A 15,395-nucleotide genomic window follows, 5' to 3' on the forward strand; every position below is an offset into this window, starting at 1 on the left:
TTTTGGACCCGTATCCGGGTCCGGGGAGTTGAACTTTAACTGTCTTGATATTTACTTTGAAAGCTGAAGCTGCGATTATGGTAAGGGGCGTTACATTTCCGACGAGTGCTTGCGGTGTTCGGCCAATCACAATGCACTGGGTCAGTTGGCCAATCAGAGCAGACTGCGCTTGTCGGAAGGAGGGGGCTTTGTTGAAAACGACGCGTTTGAGAGAGGCGGGACATAGAGGACCTACAATAATGTACAGTATTTGAAAAATAATGTTTTTTGAACATTAAAGCATCAACATATTCTGTTACACCAAATACACAAAATAATGATCTTTAAAATAGCATCATATGACCCCTTTAAACTAGAGCTGTAATTTTTTCTTTTTCTTTTCCAATTTCTTTGTTGTGGACACGTCATTGAACCCACTGTCATTACTTGCTCCGTGCAGAAATTTCTTGTCTGCATGACTACTACTGTCGTCTAGCCCAAAAAATAGGCGCGTATTGTACAATGACTTGATGCAGGTGGAGCGTGTAAGGACTTGTCCTGGTAGGAGTCTGACTGTCACAGAGATTTGTTTGTATAGTGTTAAGAGCGAGACCTCGGCATAGCAGGGTGTGCCAGTGCCTCTGGTGGCTTCCCGCAGGTGGGCCGACAGGTGAGCCGATGGAGGAAGCGTTTCCTCGTTCTCTGAGTGATGTCATCCATTTAATCGCATCTGCTTCTGTTGATTCATACTTGTTCAATGCTCTTCTTGGACCACTGCCAGCTCCAACAGCCACAAGAGACGGTTCATGTGACTGTTTTACAGTTGTCGCACTAATTAAAGGTGTCTTGTTTGACGAGATGACTCAGGGGCGAGTTTAAGAGTGGCACTGTTCAACAGGAAAGCAGGAACATGTTTAGATCCTACACAAACCAAGAGGAAAAGGCGTGTACTATGGCAGCTCTCACCACAGTTTACACTTTACTTTGTTTTCCAGTTCTCTGTCTGCTCTGCTGTAAGATAGTGTCTGACTTCCTCTTGCGACTTTCACTTGCCTCATTCACAGCTTTTACATGCGTATGTTAAGACGTGCATGTTTTGTCTTCTTAGACACAGGAGCCAGACTCAGCTACATGATGTCTGTTGCCTGGGTGATGGGACATTGGGACATTGGGACATTTATTCTTCACCCCCTGCTATGACAGGAAACAGAAAATGATGTTTTTTGTCACTGACAAACAACCATAATGTGATAATGTACCAAAAGCACCAAATTTCATCCAAATGCCATAGTTCAAATGTCCCGTGTTGTCTGTATATCTTTGCCTTCTATTTATATGCGTGTTATTTTTTAATTTAATTTAATTAAAATTTTAATTCAATTACTTGTAATGTTTTAATTCAAATGTTTAATGTTTAAGTCTGTTACATTTAATTTAATGTTTTTTAGATGTTTAAATTCAGTTACATTTAATTTAATGTTTTAATTTGATTACATTTAATGTATTAAAATATATTAGCGTTAAAAATTGCATCACATTAATTTATAGATTGGTATGATATCTAATATACAGTAACAACACTGGGACATTTCTTTGTTTGTCTTTTTTTATGATTATTCCAGACCAGAGTATGTGAGTGGAAGGAGATCAGATTTTTTATTTATTTTGTGTGTTGGCATTGTTTGAGAAACCGGTTTAAAAATTATTATTATTATATATTTTTTTGTAATTATATTTGGAGACAGGGCGCATTCTTCCACTAAGGAAGTTCGACCTGAACAAGCGGCAACCTCCCGCTCTCTCTGGTGATGCCAACAAGGAAGTGACTTAAACTGTAATTCATCAACTGGCCGCTAGAGGCTGGCTGCAAAAGGGAGTCAATCCCATAGACTCCCCATGTTAAAATGCCCAACTTTACAGCAGAAAAAAACATGTTTACAGCCTGGTTCAAAAAATGATTTTGGTCTATATAGCTAATTTTGCCCTTCATGACAACTGTGAGGGGGGGTGAATTTTTTTATAACGGGAGTGACGCGCGGTGACGCTGCCAAGATGGCGACGGCCGGCTCCGCCCACTTTGAGCTTCAAAAACCTCTTCAGGAACCTACGGGTGACGTCATGGACACTACGTCCATGTTTTTATACAGTCTATGGACCTGAACTATCTGTTATATATCTTGGGTTTGCATTTTTGAACTTTCCATTCCTCTGTAGCCACCTGCTGCACTGACCTCATCTTGCACCCAATCAGACCCTCAAAGCAGCCTGATTTTTTTAACGTCTGGATTTACCCAGACAGACAGACAGACAGACACACACAGAGAGAGACACTGGGGTTACATTGGCCAAAGCAGCTTTAGGACTCCCTGGCGTTAAGAGAGAGCCTGGTGAGTCAGGAAAAAAGGAGGGGGGAGGGGTCCAGACAGACTTAGCTGTTTCTCCCGCTTAACCCCCCCCAAAGTCTGGACATAGATACACACACACACATGGCATTGTACATATCTCCCACCAGCTGTCAGGACACTAGGCAGTAGGATCTGGTCAGAGGTCATGATTGTTCATTAGGTTGAGTTTTGTTTTTTGTGAGTTTCAGGTCAGAGTGTCCTGTTGTGTGGCGTGTAATCCCTTCTCACACACAAAATATACTAATGGCTCCCATTAGACTATGCCAACAGGCTGAATGTCTCCCTTAAGGTGACATTTGTCCATTTACAAAACAGTTATCCATAGTAACGGCAGTTTATGGCTGGTTTACACAAAAAAAAAAAAACCTTCATTTCGGAATCACGTCCATTTTGTTGCAGAGAAAATGTAATTTGCATTGTTACGTTTCCTTCGGGGGTTGGTTTTGTATTCTTGGGATTGCTCCGCTGTATTGCAGGGGCCATTTGGAAGGAAGAATTTTGTGTTGTTCGGATGATTAATGACTGACTTGCGGGCCGCTCTTGTGTAAACATCCCTGTGTTCCTCTGCAAGCAACTCTCTGAGGGGCAAATGGTAACAAAACTCTCTAACATGAGACTGCAGCAACTTCACTTATGCGGGTCAGATTTGTCCTGAGGAAGTGGAATTGCAGGGAAAACCTCCTCTCTCTCTCTCTCTCTCTCTTTCTCTCTCTCTCTCTCTCTCTTTCTGTCTCTCTGTCTGCATTCATAGAGCCACAGGCAGATGAGCTGTACTGTAATGCACGGCATTAGCACTATGATTCCTGGAAGTCAAAATCTTGAGAAGGAGACTGTCTCTGCAAACTTCTGAGCAGTGGCAACAAGACTCCCAAAGGGCCCCAAACAGGCACTGCACACTAATATCACTCTGATGAAAGCTCCATCAAATGCCTGCAGTAGCTAGACACAAATTGCATTTTGGTGCTTTATCCGTTTGAGTCTGTTTTGTAGTTTGAAGCAGTTATTTTTAGTTATTTTACACTGTAAAAAATGAATCTGTAAAATAACAGAAAATGTACTGGCAGCTCATTACCGGGACATTATCCATTAATTTTATTTTACAGACATTTCTGTCAACTCTAAAACACAACGCAATGCAGTGTAAAATTCAAAGTACAGGTAAAACACCTGTATAAAAAAAATATATATATATATATGAAAAATTCCTTCAAATGAATACAGTACATTTGTCTTATTTTTACAGATTTTTTTAGAGTGTAGTATTATTTATGTACTTTTGTAATTTTATTATCATTTTGAATTAGCTTTTGTTTTTATATTTTCATTTTTTTTATTTTGAGTTAAATTTTTCAATAATTTTGCTATGTGATTTTAGTGTTTTATAATTTACATATTGCAAGGTGAAATTTTGTATTATTTTAGTTTTAGTCTATTTTTAGTGTTTATTTATTTCCAATTCCTTAAGTTAATTGGCAAGGCAACATTTCTAATTTCATTTAGTTGAAGTTTTTCATCTAATATGTAAATTTTTTTTAGCTCTATTTTAATTAACAAAAGTGTTTTTAAAAGTTTTAGCTAACGATAATAACCCTGGTTTGAAGCAGGGCTCCAAATTGATTAAAATCGATAGTGAAAATAGTCGGGAACTAATATCATTACTGATTAGTTGTGAACAGAAAGCCTTCATCCTTGATGTCACATTGCAGTAAAAACCTGCAAAAAAAAAAAAGGCATTTGGAAAAAATGCCAGAGGGTGCAGAGAGCGCTGCAGTGGGGAAAAAAAAAAGTGCACAACGCAAGTTGTCCAAAATGCTTCACATTAAACACTTCAAAGAAGGTCATTAGCATAAAGTTTTAGATGGACTAGGTTGCCGCAACAAGGCTTTGATATTTTTTTGCTCACAATGTATAGCATGCTTTACATAGTCTTTAATTTGCACATATGCTAGAAGGAAAGCATTGGGTAAGATATCAGATTTGTATAGAAGAAATAATCAGAAGATTATGCGATAATCAGAATACGAATTAGCCTTATTTTGAAACCAACACCGCAACCACATTGTTGTCTTGTATCCATCTACATCCGTTCTGTCTTCATATTAATTCAGCTAATCTTATTGAGATGACCATGATATAAAGCAGACATTAGTGGTTGCATCCAGAGATGGAGAGATGGAGAGCTGGTGTCCTGCGGAAGTAAATGTCCGAGAAATGTGGACGAGACTCTGATTATTATTAATAAACTGAGCAGCACTGCGAGCTCCACAGTCTCTGTTCAGCTCAATAAAATGCTCTCTGCCTGGTGTTTTGCTAATTATCTAGAGGCCTGTTTTTGTTTCAGAAAGCATATAAAGCCCGATAGCACTGGCTTTAAGCTTTTTAAGATAAATTTTCATGTATTTTACATGTTATGAGCCTGCAGCTGAATCTCGCACATGTTTGGTGTGCAGCCGTGTTTTTCCACTTCAACTTTGATTAAACGAGTACACAGAGATTCAATGAACACAAATTGTCCTGAGCTAAAGGGACAAAGGCTGTAAAGCAGTAATTGTATTATTTTTCAATTCGCTGTTCCAAGTCGATGGCCTTGTCCCTGAGGCTCGGTAGATGTTACCTTATGAAACCATAGGTCCAAATAAATTCCTGCCTGTTAAAAAGATGGATTTGCCGTTTTTCTCTCCTGTGTTTGATCGCTGTCTTGAGCCCGTCCTGGCTGTGTACATGGCTGTGTAATTTCTGTTGCAGCCAAATTACTTTTTTGATTACTTGTGTGAGCAACTGCTCGGTTCAGGGAGCAGTACTCCAACTTCAATGTATACTAAGGCTTATGACAATTCTGGGAGTGAGGGGAATCTCCATTTTTATCGCATCTATGGCAGCTGCAATTATAGTTTGTAAATGTGTGGATTTTTTTTTTCTGTAAAAATAGTTTCTCCTGTCTTGGATTAATGTGCTGAAACAACTATATTAAAATATTAATACTAAAATGATATTATAGCTAATAATAATAAGCTGGAAAATATTTTAATGCTAAGGCTGATAACTGATAAACAACTGATTAAAATTGTATTTTATCAGCATAAATTTAAAATAAAACTTTAAAAACTAAAATCAGCCATTTTGATGGTACAAGTGAATTTAGGCATCACAACAGGATAATGTACAATATGTAAATGGATAATAAAATGTGAACATTTAACAGCGTTAAATGTAAATTAAATAATGTGTTTTGATTCACTTCGGGTGAGCATTAGATATTCCTAGCATTAGGTAATTTGCATGTGCATTTAAACTTCCAGTATCGATCCAGTATGGATTATTAAAATCTGTAATACTGATATGGTACATGGTCCATTTGATTTTAAGAGTGTATACTGTGGTTCTGTGGAATTGTAAAACTTCTTTCAGCATCCTGACTAGACTGCCACAGCAACATTGACTTGACCAATGGTACAAGTTTGCGGGCGGGACAGTCTGTTTGACCGACCTATGGCAGATGAGGGGAGTATTCAGGAAACCAGTCTATATTTCTTCATTTCTATTTGATGCCACTAGTTGCACTTCACCTCCAAGCTATTTTCATAATGTATTATATATTTGTGGAACATGCATTTAGTTTTAAATAAAGCATGCAGTACTTATATTGATCTAACTCTGATATTGAGGAGAAATGTATGGTTTACTTTTGGGTTAATGTGGTCTTACTACAAGTACCACACTTAAACTTCTATGCATGATCTACAGTAAATGTTTATAAAGAAAAAATCAGACAGTCTTCCTTTCCTTACTATAGTAAAAGGAAATTTGATATTATATCAATATGCCACTTAATTTAACTAACTGATGGTCTTGCGTGGTTCTGCCCTGCCAGATGGCCCTGGAATTGCTGAACCATCCTCCTTCCTTTCATTTGGCCCCCAAGTTCTCGTAGGCCAAGCTGGAGTGAGGTTTCTGCTGGTGCCCCCTCCAGTGCCAGCACTCCCCCTCTGCCTTCCTGTATCTGAGAGCCAGCCTGACAGCTTCCCTGTCCATAGAGACATTGGCAGGAGATGGGGCCTATGCCAGCCTCTCAGATAATCTACTCGAAAGGAAACAGCCGCAGGCCCTCCAGATCTTTGGCAGACACAGCCTTGGCTTTTGGCCTTAGCGGAGATGTGATAAATTAATCACGACTTGTACTCTGCTTAGGTTCATGTAGTCCTTTACTCTGATGTATTCTTTATTTTAAAAAAAAGCACATTTCATTTTTCCCAGCGCCAGCAGACAAATCAGCTACTGCTGCTGTGGAGTACACCAGCTTTTTTGACTGCACTTTCCCTTTAAAATGAAGACTGGGAGGTGGGACTAAAAAGGGCTGAAGGTCCCCAGTAAGACAGAGTTGAGTGTTATCTAGGGAAAATGCTGACAGGCCTCTGAGCGGCAGCTCTAACCTTGAGCTGGTGCACAAACAGTAGCAGGGCAGAGTCAGGCTGGTAAAGACTGCCCCCAAAAACAATCCCACAATCCTCTCTCCTGCCTCCACCCTCCTCCCTTTCTGGTGTCCTTTCTCGGCGGAAAGCAGAGCACCCTGCCACCTAGAGGTGGTGGAATTGTCTCTTGTCACCCACCAGGCAAAAATAAAGAGCAGAGTAATTTGGAAGATTCGACGATGCCGAAAGCGTCACTTGAGATTTCAGGACAAAAATATTGTGCCAGCAGCACCTTTTTAATTTGTCTTCATGACTATTGATCACCTGTTATAGCATTTCCATCAGAGAGTTTCAGAGCTGAAGCCGGAGACATGAGCCCTGGAAACTCAACACATTCTCTGCACTGATGAAACAAAACTAAATTACTCCCATAATAATCAACAGTGTTATACTACACATAGCCAGTGAGGCGTGATGTAATGTGCCTTTAGTTGACAAACACCACTTTCCTATTTTTGTCAAGCGACACAACTACCCGATCCTCTTTGTTTTCATCTAAAATAAAACAGTAACTATATTTATCTATTATATATTATTGATAAATTTTATATTAGCTTTCATTTCCATTTAAATTAGAAATTACTGCATTTCTAATTCATTGAGATCTGCTCTAGTCTAGGCTTTATAGCCACTGCAATTGGCCAAGGACCACTCACTGGTAAAGATCGCCACAAACTAGGCTCCTGGAAAACCTTCAGAAATCAGCCTGTCATATTTATAATTTTGTGCCATTGCGAAAGTGTTCCCAGTGTAGTGTGCCATGTGAATCAGACTATTAGGGAACAGAGTGTGTGCAGTCTGTGGGAATGAGTCTGAGGCTGAACCTAGATACACTATAATACAGTAAATAAAAATGTACAAGTTGGCACAAAAGTTTATTTCATGTTTTTAAGAGATGTCTTTTGAATGTAATTTGTATAATATTATCTATTGCACATAATTTTACGTGGGTACAGGGTTGGATATTCTCCGTGTTTCTCAAATGAATGTGACAGCAATGGAAAGCCTATTCATTTTGAGCATTGGAAAAAAATAGCCTGTGACACAGGAACAAGACTAAATCTGACCAGACTGAGACTGAAAAATAGGCATAGACCTCTTGCAGGCAGAAGCGGGATTAAACACTCCGTCCTGAGCAAACTTCTACCTCCATCAAATTCATCAGTGCAGAAGAGAAGTGCCGAAGCACAACAAATGTAAAAACACTCCTTTTCAAGTAACCAGCATTGTTTTTTATTTCAGAACTCATAATTCTGAAATATACCTACAGTACAAAGACTGTGATGCATAATGATCGTTTATGGCCCTGTTATGCGGTAACAGTCAGGTTGGCTACATCATCAATCAGCATTTAAGTGATTGGAAACATGGGTCAGTTTTCAGAGAGGAAAATTGACTTGATTTTTCAGAAGACAGTTGAGAAAGCTCCTTCACCAACTCTGTGCTAATAAACACAGATTTTGTCTGAGTGACCTGCTCTAAGGTTTAGCGTCCTGCTGTTTTTCTCCAGCACACAAACTCTTAAGCAACTTATGGTCTTGAGGCGTTGCTCTGGAGCCAGCCAAAACGCTACAGTGTTTTCCTTCACCGTGTGTTGCTTTGTGATTGGATCTGAAGGCCCTGCTGTAGGCCGCTCTTTTTCCTCTGCACCCCTGTGTTGTGGGGTAGGTGTGCAGCTTCACTGACAAATGACAGGAAACTGTCGCGCCTAATGACCTGTCTCACTGACACAAAAACAAAGACGGGGCCTAAAATACACAATCAACGTGAATGTGATATTACACCCCGGTCACTCTGTCGTAACTGCACAAACACAAATGCTCAAAGAGGAAGAGGACATGAGTGCTATCTGGCTCAGCCCTCATACACTCATTACCGTCAGTTGAGACTGGATCCTCCATCTTTACCCCATAATTGGGAGGCATCTCCGAACCATCAGCGGCCCTTTATGGCCCCCAGTGGAGCTCTGTGTTTTGTTTTGAATAGGGGCTCCCCAAACTGTAACTATTTTTTTCCCCTCCACGCCGCTGAGGGACCGTTTTGCGCCTCGGTCTCGGGTCGAACAGCCGCATTTTAGATTACGGATTGGTCGGTATAATGAGGAGTCCTGCAGCGTCAGGCATCCGCGGCTACGCTGAGGACACATTCATACCACTTGCTGGTGTGTGTGCGGCGGGATACAAACCGGTGCAGCCGTTTCAGGCTCCGCTCCTGTAGAGGAGCAGACAAAGGCCTCCCCCAGGGACATACAGCGGCAATTCTCTCTCTCTCTGGACTCTGAGGGGACGTGGATACCTGCAATGATGCTACCAGGGGGCTTTTTTCCCCCTCCCAGCTCACTTGTCTGAACGCTGTGAATACAATGGTCCAGATGCATGACTTCGCCAAGCCTGTTAAATGAGTGGCATTATGATTTTTCCCTCTCAATTTGACAATTTGCATGACAGTGCGGGAAAGAGAGAGAGGATTAATTCATTGGATACAGTTGGGGTGAGTGCGGGCCAGCTGCGATGGAGATTGCGATCAGCCGACAGCAGAATTCAGCTCTGCTGGCTCTGCTCATGGAAATGAGGGCAGTCCCGTTGGCTAGGGCCCTTATCTGTCATCACGGTTTTGTGTTCTCTAAATACACGGCACCGCGCAAAACGTTCGTTTTCTACACGTACGCTCAGAACACTGTTGTTTCCCCCCTCCCTTCCCTTGTTGTCATGACAGTGACTTACGGGAAGCTTTGTGATGGAGTTTTTTGGGTGGTGCGCATTGTGTACATGTAAGCAAATGTGTACATGGTTGGATGGAGGAGCAGCAGGTGCCGTGGGGGCCCCAGGTGTTTCGCTCCCAGCATAAAACCATCAGACCATTTCAAATCTCCCCGCCCCTCCTATTGCATCCGATTAATCAAGGTTTAGCTACGATCAGAAGTACGTGCCCACATTCAACCTGATTATCCTCTGCACAGAATGAACTCTTCAACTTCCTCCAGGCAGGAAATCATTTTGTAGGACTGAAAAAAGTCAAGTAGGCGCACACGGCATCCTGCATTGATTGTTTGGGGAAATCTGTGTTAAAGATGAATGTACTGAGCTGAAAGCTTTATTAAATTTGGCAAAAATTTTTATAAATGTGAATGCAATAGGCAGGGGATGTGTAGAACTTTGCTGAATGATGTGTGTTTGAATTCTGTGGAAGTATGTGGAGTTTACTATGAAATTCTTTATTTTGGGAATGTGTAAAGAGACCAACCACTAGTAGAAATTGTAATGCTCTGTATATGTCTGAAAGTAAATATAACTTTTTTTTTCACAAAACCTTATGTATTTTCATTTCTAACTTAAGTATGGCTGTTAAAAGAATAAGAAATTGCATGTTATTAATTTAATGATTTTTGATTACTCTTAAAGGGATAGTTCACCCAAAAATGAAAATTTGATGTTTATCTGCTTACCCCCAGGGCATCCAAGATGTAGGGGACTTTGTTTCTTCAGTAGAACACAAACAAAGATTTTTAACACAAACCGTTGCAGTCTGTCAGTCTTATAATGGAGGTGAATGGGAATCACGGCTTTGAGAGTAAAAAAAAACATACACAAACAAAACCAAATTAAACCCTGTGGCTCGTGACGATACATTGATGTGTAAAGACACAAAACGATCGGTCTGTGCAAGAAACTGAACAGTATTTATATCGTTTTTTACCTCTGATTCACACAATGTCCGAACTGTTCGAACTGTCCTGAGTGGCGGCGTGTCCTCCTGAACGCGTTCTCAACAGCAGGCGCTTGAGGTGTCTTCTTCTTCTTCTTGCTTTACGGCGGATCGCAGACTTATAAGTGCATTACCGCCACCTATTCATGGTGAGCTGTCTACATAGATAATAGCCACCTGGGGGTGTTTCCAAGATGGCTGCCATGTGGACTGACTTGCCTTAAAGGGCCTGGTATAAGTAATGATCACTTTGCTTTTCCAGAGTGTGTATGTAGGCCAACAGGAAGTGTTCCTGCTGAATGTTGTGTGTTCTGTTGTTAATAATCTCATCTTTTTTTCTCATTTTGTATCTCGGCAGCTGCTCAGAGTGAGGAGAGAGAGCGGGAGTGTGCATTTAATGACCAGCACCAGCAGGTGGATGAGCAGAGTGTGGCTGCTGACTGGCACATCACCAGAGAAAATAACACCATCCTGTGCAGCAAGAGCAGCCGCTGCTATGGCCTGTGGGAGAAAACACATGATGGAGAGATCCGCCTGGTCAAACAAGGTCAGAATGAACTCAAACACACACAAATTTTTGCATATATACTTATGAGGACTTTCCATTGACTTGTTTTTCTTAAAGAGACAGCTCAACCAAAAAATTGTTTCAGAAGTTTGTCCATTATTACCCTATGTAGTTTTAAAGTATGCTTTTATTACATGCTAAGCATTTTACTCACTGAAAAATTACAGCATACTGGTTTGCAGGGGTGTGGACTCAAATCACATGACTCGAGACTTGACTCGGACTCGAGTCCCAAATTTGATGACTTGAGACTCAACTCGACATAATTAAAGAAGACTTGAGACTCGACTTAGACTTTGACAGCAATGACTTGCTGTCAAATTAAGCTTAATTAAGTTAATGAAATATAATATAATATAATATAAAGATGCACACACACACACGTTTTTCATCCCTACACATTCTTACAGACTTTGCTATCTCAGTGTCTCACTATCGTTCACTCAACCATCTGCATCCTTTCTTTGCAGGCTGTTGGACTTACATTGGTGACCAGCAGGACTGCCATGACGACCGTTGCGTGGTTACCACCACGCCGTCGCAGATCCAGAATGGCACCTACAGATTCTGCTGTTGCAGCACCAACATGTGCAACGTCAACTTCACAGAGAACTGGGTGCCCAGCCCCACCAGCACCACCCGTAAGTCCTACAGTCACTAAACAGGGCGCTTCTTCATGTCTAGATCTCATCTGAAACCTCCATGTCCCGTCTGAGAGTCAACGCCCGTATTAGATTTCTGTGACGCAGTAGAACTGGTCTAGCAAGATCCATTGTCATCAGTCTCACCACAATTCATGCTGATCTCTGTAACATTCTCATATGAGTGTGCATGTTGTCATATAAATCATCAGATTACAGTGTTTAAGTCCACATCTATAAAGTACTCTTTTAGATGATGATTGTCTCTTTTTCTACAGCTTCACTGTGAGTGGCAGTTTAATTATTGTAGTATTAACCCTAAAAAGGAGAAGCCTGCTAAAATTAACTTGCACTAGAATGACCAACAGTAACACACTCAATTACTAACATTAGAGTAGCTGTGTGTGGGTGACTATGATTTTACTGTTGAGAAACACATTAACGCTAACTGCATTTAAGGCCTTCAGCTGTGTCTGCAAATAAAGAATGTGATGCATTATGGGGTCGAGTTCTATTCTGGTCTTTTGGACTGATTTCTCAGTTTTGTTCTCTTCTACTAACTACGGTATCGACTGCGCTCTGGAATGTTGGATAAGAAAACTCAATAGTCTAATAGTCGTATTGACTTCTATGTAGTCGATGGAAGGTCAGCATCCTCTCGTCCATGAGGTCATGGCTTTTCAAAATGAATGCCCACCCACACGTTGTTGTAAAGTAGGTCTCTCTTGTGTTCTCAAGCACTTTTGTAATACAAGTATGTCTGTAAGCGTCTCTGTATTTAGTTTTTAGAATTAGCACTGGGTCTATTTCCAACATCACAGTAAGATCAACAATAAGATCTGGCTGTTGCCCTTTTTCAACATATCCCATGATTCCTAAGTCATAGGTGAACTCTGTAGGCTGCCAAATATCATTCTTACTTTAGCCCATATCAGAGTTGTTTAGGTAACTATTTACTGGTTTGATTGTTGGTATGCTAATGGAGCAAGTTGGTTTACTCAACAGCCAGCTTGGCAATGCACCCAAGAATGATAGAAATTTTAATAATTTTAATAATTTCTAAAACACATAAGATCCAACAGTAATGATTTAGCTCCCCTTGTACAGTAAAAACCTAAGGTGGTTTACTGTTCATAACTTGGTTTCCACTGGTAAAGCTAGTCATTTTTAATGAATTCAAAGGTGTTTACAGAAGGGTGGCCAACAAAGTGGTTCATTTTCACTAGCCATTTTGCTTGCTTTACAGTGGTTTTGGACATTTGTCAGCTGGTCAGACTGAGGGACCATGTGGTAAACTTGTTGAACACCAGCTTTGGCCAAAACTGGCAGACCAGTTCACTAGCCTAAACCAGCAAACTACCTTCTACATCGACAAAATCAGGTGTTGAATCTACAAAAGCCAATTAGATATTTTAAATAAAAAATCCAGACTTTATATTCTGTATCCGTCACTTTGAACATTGCAATTCCACCAGTTTGTTTAAATTCCGAGTAGCTCGTCTGCTCCTCTTGATAGTGTCTCTGGTTAATAAATACTGTGTGACTAGCTAGAGTCCAGCTCAGTGCTCCTGCTTCCAACTAACCAACACATCCTTTCGTTTCCCATCCTCGCTCTCCTAGAGCTGTCTTATGCCTTATCTCAGGACAAAACCACGGCTTTACCTCTTTCTTTGTGCCCTCTCATTCTCTTGCTCACTCTCAGTTCTTTTTCTCCTTTTGTGTTGCCTTTGAGAGTGTATCTAAAGAAAGTGCCGGATGGCCCTACTAAAAGGATAGAAATGAGTCACCACAAACGCAATCAAACAATAAAGCGAAAAATAGAGAGGAATACGAAGAAAAAAAATCAGTGGCTGTCAGATTTTGTAAGAGTGAGTTATTTGCATGCTGCTTCGCTTCTCACACCTCTTTTAAGTGCACTTTTTTTGCTTTTAGTCTCCTTCTCCCCTAGCACGACTTCTCAAGCGAAGAGCCTTGAAGCACATTTTGATTTGGGGAATAATGGGAAAATAAAAGGTTTTAGGTTTCTCAAAGCCGTCGTTAATGAATGCATGTTCAAACTTTGAAGGCTTGACCCTGGAAATCAACTTTGCACAACAACATTCAAATTAATCTGTCTCTAAAGACAAGATGAGAGGTTGAATGTATTAATGCAGGGGAGGGAGCCCCATGTTTGGCGCCATGCCTGCATGAAGAGGCCACAGAGTTTGAGGACTAAAGACTCAATGCTGGCCAATCGTCTGTCTGCTGTCGAGTGTTACCGGGCAGAATGCCCGTGCACATGTGTCTTCTGTATCCTCAGACGGCATCGGACCGTTTGTCCCCTCACCGCCACCACAGAGCTGGTCAAACCCTCTTTTTTTCGTTTTACACTGTATAGCAGCAGGGTGCAAAATGAGGCCATGCACTGCATCCAAACCCCACCCAACCGCAGCTGTCTCTCACCGCTGTCCGCGGAAATGCCAACACGCAGAGCGAAAGACACCAGACTGACATTATCAGCAGTCTGCAGCACATGCGAATAGGTTCTGCAGTCTTGTGCAAAATGTAGCACTTGCATTGATGGACGATGTCCGCACATGCATGTTTAAGCCTGCTGAGTGTGAGGCAGCTGACATCCTCACTTCTTATACTATCCATTTACCAATATTTTCACCCCTCCAACACACATTTCCCGGTACCGGATGTGTTATTCCGTAAACGCATGGGTTTTTTATAGATAAGTGAAGTGCAGATTTGGAAATGTTCCCTCACCCCACTCTCTACGTTGGAGAGCTGCTGTGGTGACTCATTTGTTTTGTTTTGTTTTTTAATTTATGGCAGCTTTTCAGCTCTCAGAAAATGGGCAGCACAACAAAAACATGCTTTTAAAGCAGGATTTCAACAGAAGGAGGATGTCATACCAGAACCAAAGGCTGTGGCAGGGGGAATTATTTCACTTTTAATCCTGTAGAGTAGCAGATGTGAAGTTGTCCTCCGTGCGAACATATTCCCTGGAATGATGGTAATTGTTGCGCGTAAGTGTCGCATTCCAAGAGGGGAATCTCTTTTGAATGCCACAAGCGTCAGTTTAGAAAGATTAGGGTGGCACGGTTACTTTTATTTCACTAACAAGAGCAGAAGGTGGAAAAAGACTAATTCTACAAACACAGATTTAGATGATGCTCACAGTTTACACTATCAAACATGCTGTTCTGCTGCATCACAGAGGCACTTTGTTAGTGTTTGTTTCTGTGCGTGTGTTTGTGAGGATGTGCGCACACCTGCTGACTATGATGAGCAGTGAGGCTGAGGCGATGCCCAGCTGTTCTGACATCAACACAATACAACTGTCTCTGTGGCTCACACTGCTGAATACGGGCATGTCATTTTAGCTTTTATGTATGACATGCGGCATGTGATTTACAACACAGACTTTCACGCAAGAAGATTTTACAAACATGAAATGCATTCCCATTTGTTTAAAAGCTTGTACTGAGATTATCCCCTGTTTTTTATCTTTAGGTTTGCTTAATTTTTGCATGTTGCGGTTTTAAGATTTGCATGTTGTTGTTGTTGTTTTGTTTGTAGCTTCCCAAGTTTCTGTTTGTTGGGCCAAGTTTTTTTTTTTTTTTCATTGTTTTTATACTTT

At 41.0% G+C, this 15,395-nt stretch overlaps 1 protein-coding gene across 2 annotated transcripts in view; it reads left to right on the forward strand.

Moving 5' to 3' along the window:
• Positions 1–15,395, forward strand: part of bmpr2b (bone morphogenetic protein receptor, type II b (serine/threonine kinase)) — a 75,402-nt gene that overhangs the window by 25,058 nt on the left and 34,949 nt on the right. For both annotated transcript variants that reach the window (XM_016568961.1, XM_016568962.1), the window contains exons 2-3: positions 10,917–11,105; positions 11,597–11,767. In XM_016568961.1, the coding sequence (XP_016424447.1) occupies positions 10,917–11,105; positions 11,597–11,767 (360 nt within the window). The remainder of the gene's footprint in view (positions 1–10,916; positions 11,106–11,596; positions 11,768–15,395) is intronic.

The sequence above is a fragment of the Sinocyclocheilus rhinocerous genome, unplaced genomic scaffold, assembly GCF_001515625.1.
Source record: "Sinocyclocheilus rhinocerous isolate Xijiao unplaced genomic scaffold, SAMN03320098_v1.1 scaffold1252, whole genome shotgun sequence".
Classification (NCBI taxonomy): Eukaryota; Metazoa; Chordata; class Actinopteri; order Cypriniformes; family Cyprinidae; genus Sinocyclocheilus; species Sinocyclocheilus rhinocerous.